Raw genomic sequence first — 17,021 nt, 5'->3', positions numbered from 1 at the left:
ACAAAATCTCCTCCCTCACACCTCCACTTTAACCTGCCCTGATCTCGCTACAGCCCACTATAACAAAACTCTCTCCTCTGCATTAGACACACTTGCCCCTCCCCAGCTGCGCAAAACACCACGCCGTCAGTTACAGCCCTGGCATGCTCAGCAAACACGCTATTTGCAAAAATGCTCCCGTACTGCCGAGCGTGTCTGGAGGAAAACTCACTCCGAACCTGATTTCATACACTATAAGTTTATTTTTCGTTCATACACTTCCGCCCTTCACTTAGCCAAGCAAACTTACTTCTCTTCTCTCAAATCTACTCTTTCCTCAAACCATAAATGACTCTTCTCCACCTTTAATTCTCTCCTCTACCCACCTACTCCACCACCCCGACTGTCTTTAGTGCTCAAGACCTGGCAGACTACTTTTTAAACAAAACACATACTATCCAAAGCAACATCCCAACACCAACCTGCAATATTCCAACAACAGGCCCAATTACTCCCTCTGCCACTCTCTGTATCTTCCATCCAGCCACTGAGAATGAAGTTTCTTCCTTACTATCTTCCTCATGCCTCACTACCTGCCCACTCGACCCTATCCCGTCCCATCTAATACCCTCCCTATCTTCCACCTTCACTCCTGCTCTTACCCACATCTTCAACCTATCTCTCTCTCTACCGGCTCATTCCCATCTTCTTTCAAACACGCAAAAGTCACTCCCATACTCAAAAACCCTCCCTCGACCCTAATTCTCCTGAAAGCTACCGCCCCATATCTCTGCTTCCACTAACATCAAAACTCCTTGAAAAACTAGTTTACAATCGCTTACTTACTTCCTGTCCACCAACTCCTTGCTTGACCCACTGCAATCCGGATTCCGCCCAAAACACTCAACTGAGACTGCCCTTACCAAGGTCACAAACGATCTTCTCTCTGCTAAAAATATTGGCCACTACTCTATACTCATCTTATTTGACCTCTCAGCTGCCTTCGACACAGTTGACCACCCCCTCCTCCTACAGACCCTTAGCTCTTTTGGCCTCTGTGATACTGCTCTTTCCTGGATTCACTCCTATCTTTCTCACAGGTCTTTTTCTGTGTCATTTGCCGGCGACTCCTCCTCTCCTATGCCGCTGTCTGTTGGAGTACCTCAAGGATCTGTTCTGGGTCCTCTACTCTTCTCCATCTATACTTCTTCGCTGGGTAAACTTATCAACAGTTATGGCTTCAAATATCACCTCTATGCTGATGACACCCAGATCTACCTCTCCACCCCTGCTCTCTCTCCCTCTGTCCTCTCTCATGTCAGCAACTGCTTATCTGGTATTTCTTCCTGGATGGCCTCTCACCACCTAAAGATTAACATGTCCAAGACTGAGCTCCTCTTATCCCCCCCTCAAGCTCTACGCCGACTTCTGACTTCTCTATCCCTGTTGACGGCATCACCATTTCCCCATCGCCCCAAGTCCGCTGCCTCGGAGTCACACTTGACTCAAACCTATCCTTCATCCCCCATATCCAATTGCTTTCTACATCCTGCCGCAATCATCTATGCAATATTTCCCAAATTTGCCCTTTTCTGAGCGCTGACACTACAAAGCAAATAATCCACTCCCTTGTTATTTCCCGACTTGACTACTGCAATAACCTACTCGCTGGCCTTCCTCTTCCCCCTCTATCCCCCTTCAATCCATTCTAAATGCCTCTGCCAGGCTGATCCACCTTTCCAGTCAATCTGTATCTGCTACACCTCTCTGTGAGTCCCTTCATTGGCTCCCCATTCACAGCAGAATTAAATTCAAAATTCTCACCCTTACATATAAAACTCTCACCAACGCTGCTCCCCTCTACCTATCCTCTCTAATACACAAGTATACTCCAGCCCGCCCACTAAGATCTAACAATGACCTGCTCCTTGCATGCGCGACTATCACCTCCTCTCATGCTAGACTGCAGGACTTCTGTTGTGCAGCACCTACCCTCTGGAACACTCTCCCTCGTGCTGTCAGGCTTTGCCCTAATCTGTCTTCCTTTAAATGTTCCCTGAAGACTTTTTTTGTTCAGAGAAGCTTACCACCCAACTCAATAATAAATTAATTTCACTTACTTAACATTTCCCTCATCTAACTCTGTATTAACATCTTCCTCAAACTTGCAGTCCTCACCTCCTGTTTCTCAACCTCCTACCCTTCTAGATTGTAAGTTCCCACGGGAATAGGGCCCTCAATCCCTCCTGTATGTGTTTATAAATTTTGTCCTGTCTCTTACAAGTCTTGTATTGTTTTATTTAAATGAATTGTATCCATGGACAGCGCTGCAGAATATGTTGGCGCTTAATAAATAAAGTATAATAATAATAATGCCTTTACTACCCATTCTACAGCTTTGCACAACCAACATTGTTAGATTAATATACTTTATAACATTTAAACCTCTAAATTTCTGCCTGTTTCAAAGGCTATATTGACAGCCTCTTAACCACATGCTTTTCTATCTACTTTTCAGAACAGGAGACTGCTAGTTCATGTGGACCATATAGATAACAATGTGCTCACGCTCAGGGAGTTATTTAAGAGTTAGCACAACACAGCACTAAATGCAACTCAATAGTTTTTAAATAGTCACAGTCATGTGATCAGGGGGCTGTCAGAAGATGCTTAGATACAAGGTAATCACAGAGGTAAAAAGTATATTAATATAACTGTGTTGGTTGCGCAAAACTGAGGAATTGGTAGTAAAGGGATTATCTATCTTTTAAAACAATAACAATTCTATTGTAGACTTTCCCTTTAATTTTAAAAGAGTTTTTAACCCCATTATATGCCACCTGTATCACTCTCATTATATAAAAGGATATCTTCTACCAGGTACTACTTATACATTAGAATATTACTTGTTCCAGTTCTGGCCTTTTTTCATAATTTCCATATCTTTATGTTTAAATAGTTTTATTTATGTTTCACTACCTTTATAAGTTCCCTGTTAATACTGAGGATCCAAAAGTGGTCAGGTTTAATGTTAATAGAGACAAAAATGAGGACAACTATATTGTATGTATAATTATGACTCTTAGGCAATATATGTAATATTGTAATGAGCACATATCTCTTGCCTCCTGGCTACTGTAATTCTGATGTAAGTTTGTGTTACTATTACACCAGTATGTCATGTGTTTCTCTATATGTCCTCCATAAAAAAAAATATAAAAAATAAATAAATAAAAAATAAACTTGATTTGTTATTAAAATATAATATCCATATTACATACACATAACATGATACTCAAAGGGTATCGTCATTCTTCTTAATATAAGAAAGGTTCAATTCAGCATTCGTAATAAAAAAATAAAATTATTTATATATATATATAGTATATAAATACAAAAGCAGATGTTTGTCAAGGAACATGAAATCCACAATTTCTCCTTTATGATACCGACAGAGCTTTCATATTAAAAAAAAAAAAAAAAAAAAGCTTTCAATGTACTTCTATTATTTAATTATCTTAGTCCTTGTGGTATTCTTTGTTGAAAAGCAGGAAGGTAGGCTTAGAAGTGTGCACGTGTCTGGAGCACTCTAGGGCAGCAGTTTTGCAAGGAAGCTTTTAACAATGTTTATATGAAAGATACATTTTGGCTTTCATGCCCCTTTAAATGGCAGAAACTAGCCCTATGAGTAAGAACTTCTAAATTTTAGATTTTAAAAATGGCAGAATGAATGTTCCCCTAGACATTTGTTCTGCATTTTGAAGGCATCTGCTCTGTGATTTGCTACATGCAGGCTCCCTGCCAGTCTGAAGTAGATATGGCCATAAATGTAAAGAATTTAACATTTAAGGGATGTAGAAAGAATGAACAAGAGGAAAAAAAGACTTTCAGAGCAAGGTAAGTGTGTAAGTGTAACCTTGATATCTTTAAAGAGTACATTGTCATTTTAGGTTTCTGTTTTTCTTAAAAATATATCTTATATACACTTCAAATTTACAAATTTACCATGTTATTTTATTAACTACTATGAATAAATAATAGGTTGTTTCAGATAGTGCAAATGAGATTTACCTCATATGAGTCGGCTTTCACCGCATCATCATCTCTGAAAATAAATACAGGCAGTTACATTTATTGGTTATAACTGATACAATTAAAATACATTTTTATTTGTAGTGCTTAACTGTGATGCATGTAGCTAAGGGCTAGATTACAAGTGGGGCGGTATTTAGTGCTCCTGCTCGAGCGCTAATACCGCTGAAAGTAAACCTTAGCTGCGCAAGTATTACAAGTTGAAAATATTTTTTTTGGTATGCAAGCAAAACCCGATACGCGCAGACTTCAGGACTTCAGATACCGACACTGTGCTAGCTTCATCTCCCCATAGACTTAAATGGAGTGAGCTAAAAGAAAAAAAAACAAACTGACACCTCACTAAACCAAGTGCGCTAGACCCAAAGGTAGTTATACATATTTTGCAATCCAATGTTGTTTACATTGAAGACAATGTTCTTTTTATTTTTAAATAAATATTTTTATATATCTGATTAATTTTTCTAAAATATTTATCTATACCTATATATCTATATGAATATATATATATATATATATATATTTATTTATTTATAAAATATTTTTCCAGGAAGGATACATTGAGATTTCTCTCGTTTTCAAGTATGTCCTGGGCCCCCAAAACATTGCATTGATATAATAGGGTACAATAAAATACAAAAACAATAATAATACACAACATATGCAAACATTTAACATAGAACTAATAGGAAATATTTAATCAACCATGACAGGAGCATTCTGTTTTGAGATATGTAGAGAGGGATCTCTTAAAGGATATTAGGCTTGGGGAAGGTTTGAAAGGGTGCGGGAGGTCATTCCATAGCTGTGGTGCTCAGTAGGAAAAGGAGGATCGAGCTGCTTTCTTTTTGTATTGAGGCAAGCTAAATAATGTGCTGGTACTGGATCGGAGGTTATAGGAGGTGGGAATAGCTGGGGAGAGCATTCTGCTCAGGTAGGGTGGGAGCTTCCCAGAAATGCTCTTAAACACAAGGCAGGAAAGATGGAGAGTGCGCTTGGATTCTAGCGACAGTCAGTTTAGTTCTTTTAGCATGTCACAATGGTGGGTCCTGTAGTTACATTGTAGCACAAAGCAGCAGAACGAGTTATACAATGTATTAAGTTTATTAAGGTGAGTTTGTGGTGCAGGTGCGTATACTACATCCCCATAATCCATGAATAGGCATCAGCATTTGCTGTACAATCTTTTCCTTTACAGTAGGGCTGAGGCAGGATTTGTTTCTGAACAGGGCACCTAGTTTTGGATAGAGTTTAGATGCAAGTTTTTCTATGTGGAGGCCAAAAGATAGATTGGGGTCTAACAACATACCCAAGTATTTGAAAGAGTGGACTGCGGTCAGCGTGCAATTGGATTTTGTTTTTATGCGTAAAAGAGAATTTTGTAATTTGTATAATTTAGGTCTTGTTCCAAAGATCATTGTGACTGTTTTGTCAGTGTTTAGGAAGAGTTTGTTTTTTGAGATCCACTTTTCTACCTCTGTGAACTGGTCTTGGAGCACTGCTTCAAGCTGCTGCAAATTGGAATTGTTTGCATAGATTACCATGTCATCTGCATACATATACATACAGTATATATATATATATATATATATATATATATATATATATATATATATATATATATAAATATATAGACTATTGGAATGTTAAAAATATACAGTAAAACACATTAATATTTAATAAAAAATATTATCCTTATTTGCAGGTATTTGAGTGGAAATGGCTTTAAAGTATGTATATATATATATATATATATATATATATATATATATATATATATATATATAAAAAACTCATTTATATACACGCACACATATTTATTTATTTATTTATTTATAAAATATTTTACCAGGAAGGATACATTGAGATTTCTCTCGTTTTCAAGTATGTCCTGGGATCACAAAACATTGCATTGATACAATAGGGTACAATAAAATACAAAAACAATAATAAAAATACACATTATATGCAAACATTTAACATAGAGCAGGTATGAAATATTTAATCAACCATGACAGGAGCATTCTGTTTTGAGATATGTATAGAGGGATCTCTTAAAGGATTTTAGGCTTGTGGAAGTTTTTAAAGTGTGAGGGAGGTCATTCTATAATTGTGGCGCTCTGTAGGAAAAGGAGGATCGAGCTGCTTTTTTTTTGTATTGAGGCAAGCTAAATAATGTGCTGTTATTGGATCGGAGGTTATAGGAGGTGGCAATAGCAGGGGAGAGCATTCTGCTCAGGTAGGGTGGGAGCTTCCCAGAAAGGCTCTTAAAGACAAGGCAGGAAAGATGGAGGGTGCGTCTGGATTCCAGCGACAGCCAGTTTAGTTCTTTTAGCATGTCACAATGGTGGGTCCTGTAGTTACATTGTAGCACAAAGCGGCAGAGCGAGTTATATAACGTATTTAGTTTATTAAGGTGAGTTTGCGGAGCAGGTGCATATACTATGTCCCCATAATCCAAGATAGGCATCAGCATTTGCTGTACAATCTTTTCCTTTACTGTAGGGCTGAGGCAAGATTTGTTTCTGTACAGGGCACCTAGTTTTGGATAAAGTTTAGAGGCAATTTTTTCTATGTGGAGTCCAAAAGATAGATTGGGGTCTAACAACATACCTAAGTATTTAAAAGAGTGGACTGCGGTCAGCGTGCAATTGGATTTTGTTTTGATGCGAAGATGGGAATTTTGTAATTTATGTATTTTAGGTCCCATTCCAAAGATCATTGTGACCGTTTTGTCAGTGTTAAGGAAGAGTTTGTTTTTCGAGATCCACTTTTCTACCTCTGTGAACTGGTCTTGGAGCACTGTTTCAAGCTGCAGCAGATCAGATTTGTTTGCATAGATTACCGTGTCGTCTGCGTACATGTGTACAGTTGAGGATTTGCAGACATTAGGCAAATCATTTATAAATAATGTGAATAGTAGGGGGCCGAGAATGGAACCTTGGGGAACACCACATGTGACTGGGAGAGGGAGGGAGTCAATGTTAGAGACAGAGACATATTGTGATCGATCCGATACATATGATTTAAACCAGGTTAACGGGTGATCAGCAATACCAGAGTTTTTTAGTTTGAGAAGTAGTAGGTCATGGTCCACTGTGTCAAAAGCCTTTGCAAAATCAAGGAAAATAGCTCCAGTTAGGTCTCCTTGTTCCATGGCAGTTTGGATGTCGTTGCAAACTTTTAGGAGGGCAGTTGTAGTGGAGTGATTCGGTCTGAAACCTGATTGATCAGGGGTCAGATAGTTAGAAAGTTGGTAATACTCGCATAATTGCGTATGGACGCATTTTTCTAGGATTTTTGACAATACAGGGAGCAGTGATATAGGACGATAGTTAGAAACCAAGGTTAACTCCCCACTTTTATGAATAGGCACTACTCTTGCAGTTTTCCAGAGTTTGGGTATGTATCCAGACACCAAGGATTCGTTAATTAGGGTTGCAACAGGCTTAGCAATTGCCGGCGCACTGAGCTTCAACAGCATTGCTGGGATTTGATCAGGTCCTGACTGGTTTTTCATTTTTAGATTATCGAGGTGTTTCTTAATGACATTGAAGGGTACAGGTCTAAAATTGAACTTTTCTATATTGGGTCTTTGCTGTTTTAGTGGGGCCTGATCCACATTTGTAGCTTCAGGATGCGTGCCATTTATTAGTTTGTCAATCAGGGTGGTGGAGCATCCTACAAAATAATTGTTAAAGGCATTTGCTACTTCTAAGGGGAGTTGCAGGTTTTGGTTATCCACATTGACAGTGGAGGGTTGGGAGTGGATTGGTGGATTTTGTAAGTTATTTATGAGTTTCCAAAACTTTCTAGGGTTACATATATTATTGTTCAGATTTTCACAGAAATATTGCGCCTTAGCCAATTTTGTTTGTTTAGTACATATATTTCGCCATTTTCTACATACACAGTGATCATTCATAGAGCCAGTATGCTTGAACTTTGACCACAATGAATCCCGAAATTGGTACATTTGAATGAGGTCAGCTGTGATCCAATTCAAGTGTGCTCCTTTTACTCTCACCTTACGCAGCGGTGCATGTAAATTCCAAACTTGTAGGAGTTCAGACTGAAAGAATTCAACTGCAGAGTCTAGATCTGGGATTAGGTTTAATCTGTGCCAGGGGAGGTTCTTGATGTCATTTAGAAATGATTGAAGATTAAATTTTTTGAAGGACCTGGTGATTGTAACCTTGGGAGAGGATTTAGTTGCCTTTATTTTGCGCACGCAGTACACTAAGCAGTGGTCACTGAAATTGTTAGGGAGAACACCTGCCTCCTGGATTCGGTCGGGAGAAGTGGAGAGAATCCAGTCGAGCAGGGTATGATTATGGCTTTTGATGTTTATGCGAGTTGGGGAGGAGATTAATTGCGTTAGATGCAAAGATTTAAACAGCGAGCGACAACTGTTATTTTTTGGATTCAGCCAATCGATGTTAAAATCTCCAAAAAACAAAATTTCACTTTTTGGGTTTTGAGTTATGGATTCACTAAGGAGCTGTGCTATGTCCGAAATGGAATGCACAGGGGAGCTTGGTGGGCGGTAGATTCCTGCAACAATGATTGATTTACTGCACGGGATCTCAATTTTGCCAGAAAGGAAATCAAAGGTGGCAGGAGAGCTAGATTTTTGTAAGGGGGTGAACTTTGTGGAATTGTCAACATAAATTACAATGCCACCTCCTCTCTTTGCTCTATCATTTCTATGGCATGAATATCCATGTATTGCAATGGCAGAGTCAGGTATTTTTGCGGTTAGCCACATATACATATATATATATATACACACACACACATATACATATATATATATATATATATATATACACATATATAATATATATATATATATATAATATATACACGCACACATATATATATATACACACACACATATACATATATATATATACACATATATACATATATATATATATAATATATACACGCACACATATATATATATATACACACACACATATACATATATATATATATACACATATATATATATATATAATATATACACGCACACATATATATATATATATATATATATATATATATATATACACACACACTGTGTGAACAATTATTAGGCAAGTGAGTATTTTTACCAAATCATCATTTTATGCATATTGTCCAACTCCAAGCTGTATAAACTTGAATGCTTATTGGATTAAAGCATATCAGGTGATATTGAAAAGAAGGGTGGCTATAATGGTCACTGATTATTATTTTTTTGGAAATGTTTGGAAATGTTAACGGCTAGATTACGAGTTTTGCTTTAAGCTGAAAAAGCAGCGTTAACAGGTCCTAACGCTGCCAGGTTTATGGGCACTACACACTTTTTTGGCCTTACCACAAACCGACTTACGTAAACTTTGTAAACCCTTTTTTCTATGGGACTTCAATAGCGCTGGTATTACGAGTCTGTCCTGGGAGGCCAAAAAGTGAGTGGTACACCCTCTACCTCCAAGATTCCTAACGCATTCTAAAGTCAGTAGTTATGAGTTTTACACTACAACGCCGTAGCATAAAACTCATAACTAAAGTGCTAAAAAGTACACTAACACCCATAAACTACCTGTTAACCCCTAAACCGAGGCCCTCCTGCATCGCAAACACTATAATAAAAATTTTAACCCCATATCTGCCGCTCCGGACATTGCCGCCACTAGAATAAACATATTAACCCCTAAACCGCTGCCCTCCCGCCTTGCAAACACTAGCTAAATATTATTAACCCCTGATCTGCCGCCCCTAACTTTGCCGCCACCTACATTATACTTATTAACCCCTAATCTGCCGCTCCGTACATCGCCGCAACCTACATTATATTTATTAATCCCTAATCTGCTGCCCCCAACATCGCCGACACCTACCTACATTTATTAACCCCGCCCTAATCTGCCGTCCCCAACGTCGCTGCCACTATATTAAATGTATTAACCCCTAAATCTAAGTCTAACCCTAACACCCCCTAACTTAAATATAATTTAAATAAATCTAAATAAAATTACTATAATTAACTAAATTGTTTCTATTTAAAACTAAATACCTATAAAATAAACCCTAAGATAGCTACAATATAACTAATAGTTACATTGTAGCTAACTTAGGGTTTATTTTTATTTTACAGGCAAGTTTGTATTTATTTTAACTAGGTAGAATAGTTACTAAATAGTTATTAACTATTTAATAACTACCTAGCTAAAATAAATACAAATTGACCTGTAAACTAAAAGCTAATATAAGTTACAATAACACCTAACACTACACTACAATTAAATCAATTAACTAAATTAAATACAATTAAATAAATTAAATTAGCTAAATCACAAAAAGAACCCCACTAAATTACAGAAAATAAAAAACTAATTACAGATCTTTAAACTAATTACACATAATCTAATAGCCCTATCAAAATAAAAAAGCCCCCCCAAAATAAAAAAAACCCCTAGCCTAAACTATCAATAGCCCTTAAAAGGGCCTTTTGCGGGGCATTGCCCCAAAGAAATCGGAACTTTTACCTTTAAAAAAACCTGTAAAAAAATACAAACAACCCCCCCAACAGTAAAACCCACCACCCACACAACCAACCCCCCAAATAAAAGCCTAACTAAAAACACCTAAGCTCCCCATTGCCCTGAAAAGGGCATTTGGATGGGCATTGCCCTTAAAAGGGCATTTAGCTCTATTGCTGCCCAAAGCCCTAACCTAAAAAATAAACCCACCCAATACACCCTTAAAAAAATCCTAACACTAACACCCGAAGATTCACTTACCGGGAGAAGTCTTCATCCAAGCGGCAAGATGTCCTCATGGAAGCCGGCAGAAGTGGTCCTCTAGTGTGTATATATATATATATATATATATATATATATATATATATATATATATATATATATACAAACACATTTAGACATGTGTATGCATGTATATATATTTTATAGCCCTTCCCAGTCAAACACCTTGTCATATGCTATATACCTTTGAACTCTTATAACATTTTTATAATATTTTTATGAATCATTTTTATTAGATAGTTTATATATGAGTGTAAATGTTAATTTTAATATATTTATGTTGTATTGGGTGATACACTTTTTTTATCCCTTCCCTTTTGTGCAAGGTCTTTAGTTGCGCTAACCCAATGAGAGCAAATTTACTTTCAACTTGTAATACCACTCTAACTTAGCGTGATATCGTGATATTGATATTACGACATGTGCGATGTTCAGCGACAGCGAGCCACTTGTAATCTAGCCTTGTACCTTTAACAAAATATTATCATTTAGCAGTAGAGTGGCAGATGGCGTTAGGTATTGTAAAATCAATAACATAAATAAGAAATCAGAGCTATGTTTCTTTATTTTGAAGCCAATTAGATTTAGAAACATCATCCTACTTCAGACAAATAAGATGCATAAAAAAATTAATGAAACGTTTTCCATGTCTCTCTATGTGTCATGAAAACACAAATTAAATTGAATTCATCATTAGAATAGTATAGCTTTTAAATTCAAGGTCATTCCAATCAATTAGAAAGCCATAAGAAAACCCAGTTATGGTATAGTTTTCCAGTGGCTTTGCACACATTAACTGCCAACTCAAAACAGTTAATCAAATTTGAAAACACCTTTTAAACACATTTTAACATGATTTTTGGACAATATTATGGCAACAAATGTAGAATCCTCAGAATGGTCAGTTATTTATAAGTGGCTTATTTTACAGTGAATAATGGAGACAACCAGCATTTTTCTGCTGGATACATTTGTTTTCTGAATATATTACAATGGTGGATTATTAGTACTTACAGAGGTTTTGTTTCTTTTTCTGAGAAGACACGAAGGCAAAAATCTCCACTTTTAAAGGGCTCATATGTGGATGGTACAATCACGTAGTCTCCTACGGGCAGCTTTAAGCGTATGGACACCTCCCTTGAATCAACACAGTCAGATTGAGCCACTGGTTCATTTGTTGTGAAGAACTTCCTGTTTAGGAGGCCTTCAGTCTGGTTGTCCAACTAATGCAATTAAATAAAAACACAGATAAAGAAACAGAAAACAAGATGTTCACACTTGCACTAAAACAGACCAGTGCTGTATACAGTAAGAGCCAAGACCAGAGTTATCAAAGTTTAGAAACTCTCTTTGGCTAAGCATAAATTTAAAGTTTTGGAGCCAGTAGAATTTTATAATTATTATTATACTTTATTTATACCCTTTTATATTGTAAGTTCCCACAGGAATAGGGCCCTTAATTCCTCCTGTATGTGTTTGTAAAATTTAGTGTTGTCTCTTACAAGTTATATATCATTGTTTTATTTAAATGAATTGTACCCATGGACAGCATTGCGGAAAATGTTGACGCTTTATAAATAAAGTATAATTGACAAATACACACTAAAAGCACAATGCCATAGCATCTACTTTTAAATGAGCAGTAGAATATTTTCTATTAAATTTGAAAGTTAATGCAATTCCGCCCGCCCCTGTATGTAACAGCCATCAGACAATAACAAAAGGCATATATGTATATACTGTGCACTTTTGCACATGCTCGGTAGAAACTGGAGCCTCGGAAAGTGTGCACATAAAAATAATCTGCACAATTTTTGATAATGAAAGAATGCTGGAAAGTTTTTTTATATTGTATGCTTTATCTGAATCATCAAACTTTTTTTTAATTTTGTAGCCCTTTAAGCAATCAGGAAGAGGGCTCAGTCCTAACATAACTTAACCAATCAGGTATATTTAAAGGGGCATGAAAGTTAAACGTGTAATTACATATTGAATTAAACGAAAAACAAGAGGCGCCCCTGTGGGTATCTATATAGATACACACATGGGCGCCTCTTTGTTTCTCTTGTAAGGTGTATCCAGTCCACGGATTCATCCATTACTTGTGGGGATATTCTCCTTCCCAACAGAAGCTGCAAGAGGATCACCCACAGCAGAGCTGTCTATATAGCTCCTCCCCTATACTGCCACTCCCAGTCATTTTCTTTGCAGCTCTCACAAGAAAGGAAGTATCAAGAGAGATGTGTGAATTAGTGTAGTTTATCTTCAATCAAAAGTTTGTTATTTTAAACGGGTACCGGCATTGTACTGTTTTTACCTCAGGCAGAAATTAGAAGAAGAGTTTTGCCTGAGGTTTTTGATTATCTTAGCAGGTTGTAACTAAGGTCCACTGCTGTTCTCACACATAACTAAAGAGTACCGTATGGGAAAACTTCAGCTGGGGGGAACGGCCTGCAGAATTAACTGCTCTGAGGTATGTTCATATATTTTTTTCTAGAGAGATGATAAGGTCTAAAAATATGCTGACAGTGCCTGATATATTTAAGGTAAGCCTGATTACAGTGATTTAACAAACGACTGGCATCATGCTTGCAGTAAAGGATAATATTCATGTTACTTTGCTCTTATTACTTAGTATGTAAAACGTTTGCATGATATATAAAAAAACGTTTTTTTACTGAGGGTGATAATCTTTATTTGGGGCCTAGTTTCCACATGGCTGACTAGATTTCTCCCAGGAGTAGTTATTTATAGGCCCTTTCACTTTGAGTGCATGGTGGGAGGGGGCCTATTTTCGCACTCTAATTGCGCAGTAGTTTATACATTTCTGAGACATCCAGCTTCCCCTGAAGGAGTCCCCTGACATATTGGACTTCTGTAAAGGGTTTTTGTGGCCTACAAAAGTCATTTTATGGGCAGGTAGGAGCTACAGTAGAGCTGTGGCAGTTTGCTGTGTAACTGTTATAAACGGTTTTTACCATTTTTCTGCTTCGTTTTTGAGCCTGAGGGAGTTAATCATCCATTTGCAAGTGGGTTGCAATGCTATTCAATGCTCTTCAGGCTTGGCCTCAGCTTGCTGCGGTCAGGTTCATCAGATTTCAGTCGGACAATATCACGACTGTAGCCTACATCAACCATCAAGGGGGAACAAGGAGTTCCCTAGCAATGTTGGAGGTTTCAAAAATAATTCTATGGTGCAGAGGTTCACTCTTGCCATCTATCAGCTATCCATATCCCAGGAGTAGAGAACTGGGAGGCGGATTTTCTAAGTCGTCAGACTTTTCATCCGGGGGAGGTGGGAACTCCATCCGGAGGTGTTTGCATAGTTGATTCAACTTTGGGGGCAAACCAGAACTGGATCTCATGGCGTCTCGTCAGAACACCAAGCTTCCTTGTTACGGACCCAGGTCCAGGGGATCCCAAGGGCAGTGCCTGATAGATGCTCTAGCAGCTCCTTGGTCCTTCAACCTGGCTTATGTGTTTTCCACCCCACCATTTCCTCAGGCTCCCTTGTCTGATTGCCAAGATCAAGCAGGAGAGAGCTTCGGTGATTTTGATAGCACCTGCGTAGCCACGCAGGACTTGGGGTATGCAGATCTGGTGGACATGTCCATCCCTTCCACCATGGACTCTGCCGCTGAGGCAGGACCTTCTACTTCAGGGGTCCTTTCAACCAGTCCAAAAGCTAATTTCTCTGCGTCTGACTGCTTGGAGATTGAAGCGCTTGAGTTTTTATCAAACGTGTTTCTCCGAGTCGGTCATTGTTACCTTAATTCAGGCTCGAAAGCCTGTCACCAGGAAAATCTATCATAAGATATGGTGTAAATATCTTCATTGGTGTGAATCCAAGGGTTACTCATGGAGTAAAGTCAGGATTCCTAGATATTATCCTTTCTCCAAGAAGGATTGGAGAAGGGATTGTCAGCTAGTTCCTTAATGGGACAGATTTCTGCTCTGTCTATTCTTTTGCACAAGCGTCTGGCGATGTTCCAGACGTTCAGGCGTTTTGTCAGGCTTTAGGTAGAATCAAGCCTGTGTTTAAACCTGTTGCTCCGCCATGGAGTTTAAATTTAGTTCTTAAAGTTCTTCAAGGGGGTTCCGTTGAACCTCTACATTCCATAGAATCAAGCTTTTATCTTGGAAAGTTCTGTTTTTTGGTAGCTACCTCTTCGGCTCGAAGAGTTTTCAGAGTTATCTGCCTTACAGTGTGATCTCCCTTATCTGATCTTCCATGCAGATAAGGTAGTTTTTGTGTACCAAACCTGGGTTTCTTCCTATGGTGGTATCTAATAAGAAATATTAATCAGGAGATTGTTGTTCCGTCACCATGTCCTAGATCCTTCTTCAGAAGAAGGAGACGTCTATTACACAATCTTGTGACGTGGTTCGTGCTTAAAGTTTATTTACAAGCTACTAAGGATTTTCGTCAAACATCGGCAGTGTTTGTTGTCTACTCTGGACAGAGGAGAGGCCAAAAGGCTTCAGCAACTTCTCTTTCTTTTTGGTTAAGAAGTATAATCCGCTTATCTTATGAGACTGCTGGACAGCAGCCTCCTGAAAGAATTTACAGCTCATTCCACTAGAGCGGTGGCTTCCACATGGGCTTTTAAAAATGATGCTTCTGTTGAACAGATTTGTAAGGCGGCGACTTGGTCTTCGCTTCATACTTTTTCTAAATTCTACAAATTTGATACTTTCTTGCGTTCTTCGGAGGCTATTTTGGGAGAAAGGTCTTACAGGCAGGTGGTGCCTTCCGTTTAAGTGCCTGCCTTGTCCCTCCTTCATCATGTCCTATAGCCTTTGGTATTGGTATCCCACAAGTAATGATGAATCCGTGGACTGGATACACCTTACAAGAGAAAACAAAATTTATGCTTACCTGATACATTTATTTCTCTTGTGGTGTATCCAGTCCACGGCCCGCCCTGTCATTTTGAGGCAGGTGTTTTTTATTTTTAAACTACTGTCACCACTGCAACCCTATAGTTTTCTCCGTTCTCTTGCTTGTCTTTCGGTCGAATGACTGGGAGTGGCAGTTAGGGAGGAGCTATATAGACAGCTCTGCTGTGGGGTGATCCTCTTGCAGCTTCCTGTTGGGAAGGAGAATATCCCACAAGTAATGGGATGAATCCGTGGACTGGATACACCACAAGAGAAATAAATTTATCAGGTAAGCATTAAATTTAGTTTTTCATTTATGGCAGAGAATTTATGATTGGACATAAGAAGATGTCAGCCTGAGTGTATAAGAAGATTGTGGGACTGTATTCACAGTGAAACTATGATCCTTTTTGTTGGAACTGTACAGACATTTAGACCTTTTAGTGTGTGAGAGTTATATTGGAACACAAGTACCCCTCAACAGTCAAGTGTATTTGTATTACACATTTGTTAATATATTTCAAGTTTTATACATACCATTATACCCTTCATTGGGGGGTTTTATAGCGCCCCCTATTGTAGTATTTCGGGTTTTTTACATATTAAATTATGTGTGGTATAACAACTTGCAGTATGTTTTTATATATTTATTGACCCCTTTAAATATATAATGTTTTCCACGTTCTGACAACTCTACAAATGGTAATTTTTTACAAGCCTAACCCTAACACATATCTGTCCCTAATAGGCTTCATCAGAGACATAAAGAACAACAGAGCAATATATATTTTACTAACAAAATGACAGTGGCTAATCTTGTCTACTCCAGTAACTGACAAGTCTAGATTTGCTACTCTAAATAAGGCAAGTGGTGGATAGAGTTTGGCTATTATTAAAAAATAGAAACAGATACAGCAAACACTGTGTTAATGCATTACATTTTTATTAACTCACACCAGTATTTTAGTTTTATTGCCAGACTGTGGAAAAACATTGCAATTACAAGATGTGTTTACATTTAGCCGTCAGGAATTTAGGTGGTTTAGGTGCGGGATATTATTGTAGGAGCAAACACCAGCAATAGTGCTTGCACAGTAACTCACAGGGTAATATGAAGTAACTATAGATGGTCAGCCTACAAGAATATCAATCAGTCATAAAACAAGATCATAGCGAAAAGATTAGAATTAATTTGGGTAGTTTATTATTATCAGGATATTTAAAGAGCGCCAACAGATTCCGCAGCGCTATAAACAT

General features: G+C 37.9%; 1 protein-coding gene across 1 annotated transcript in view; it reads right to left on the bottom strand.

Moving 5' to 3' along the window:
- Positions 1–17,021, bottom strand: part of LOC128658087 (calpain-8-like) — a 260,090-nt gene that overhangs the window by 90,051 nt on the left and 153,018 nt on the right. The window contains exons 11-12 of the mRNA XM_053712540.1: positions 11,898–12,106; positions 4,051–4,084 (exon numbers count right to left, since the gene is read on the bottom strand). Coding sequence (XP_053568515.1) covers positions 4,051–4,084; positions 11,898–12,106 — 243 coding nt within the window. The remainder of the gene's footprint in view (positions 1–4,050; positions 4,085–11,897; positions 12,107–17,021) is intronic.

This window comes from Bombina bombina, chromosome 4, assembly GCF_027579735.1.
Source record: "Bombina bombina isolate aBomBom1 chromosome 4, aBomBom1.pri, whole genome shotgun sequence".
In the NCBI taxonomy this organism is placed as follows: Eukaryota; Metazoa; Chordata; class Amphibia; order Anura; family Bombinatoridae; genus Bombina; species Bombina bombina.
The sequence above is the reverse complement of the archived record's forward strand: the minus strand, read 5'-3'. Positions and strand labels throughout refer to the sequence as shown.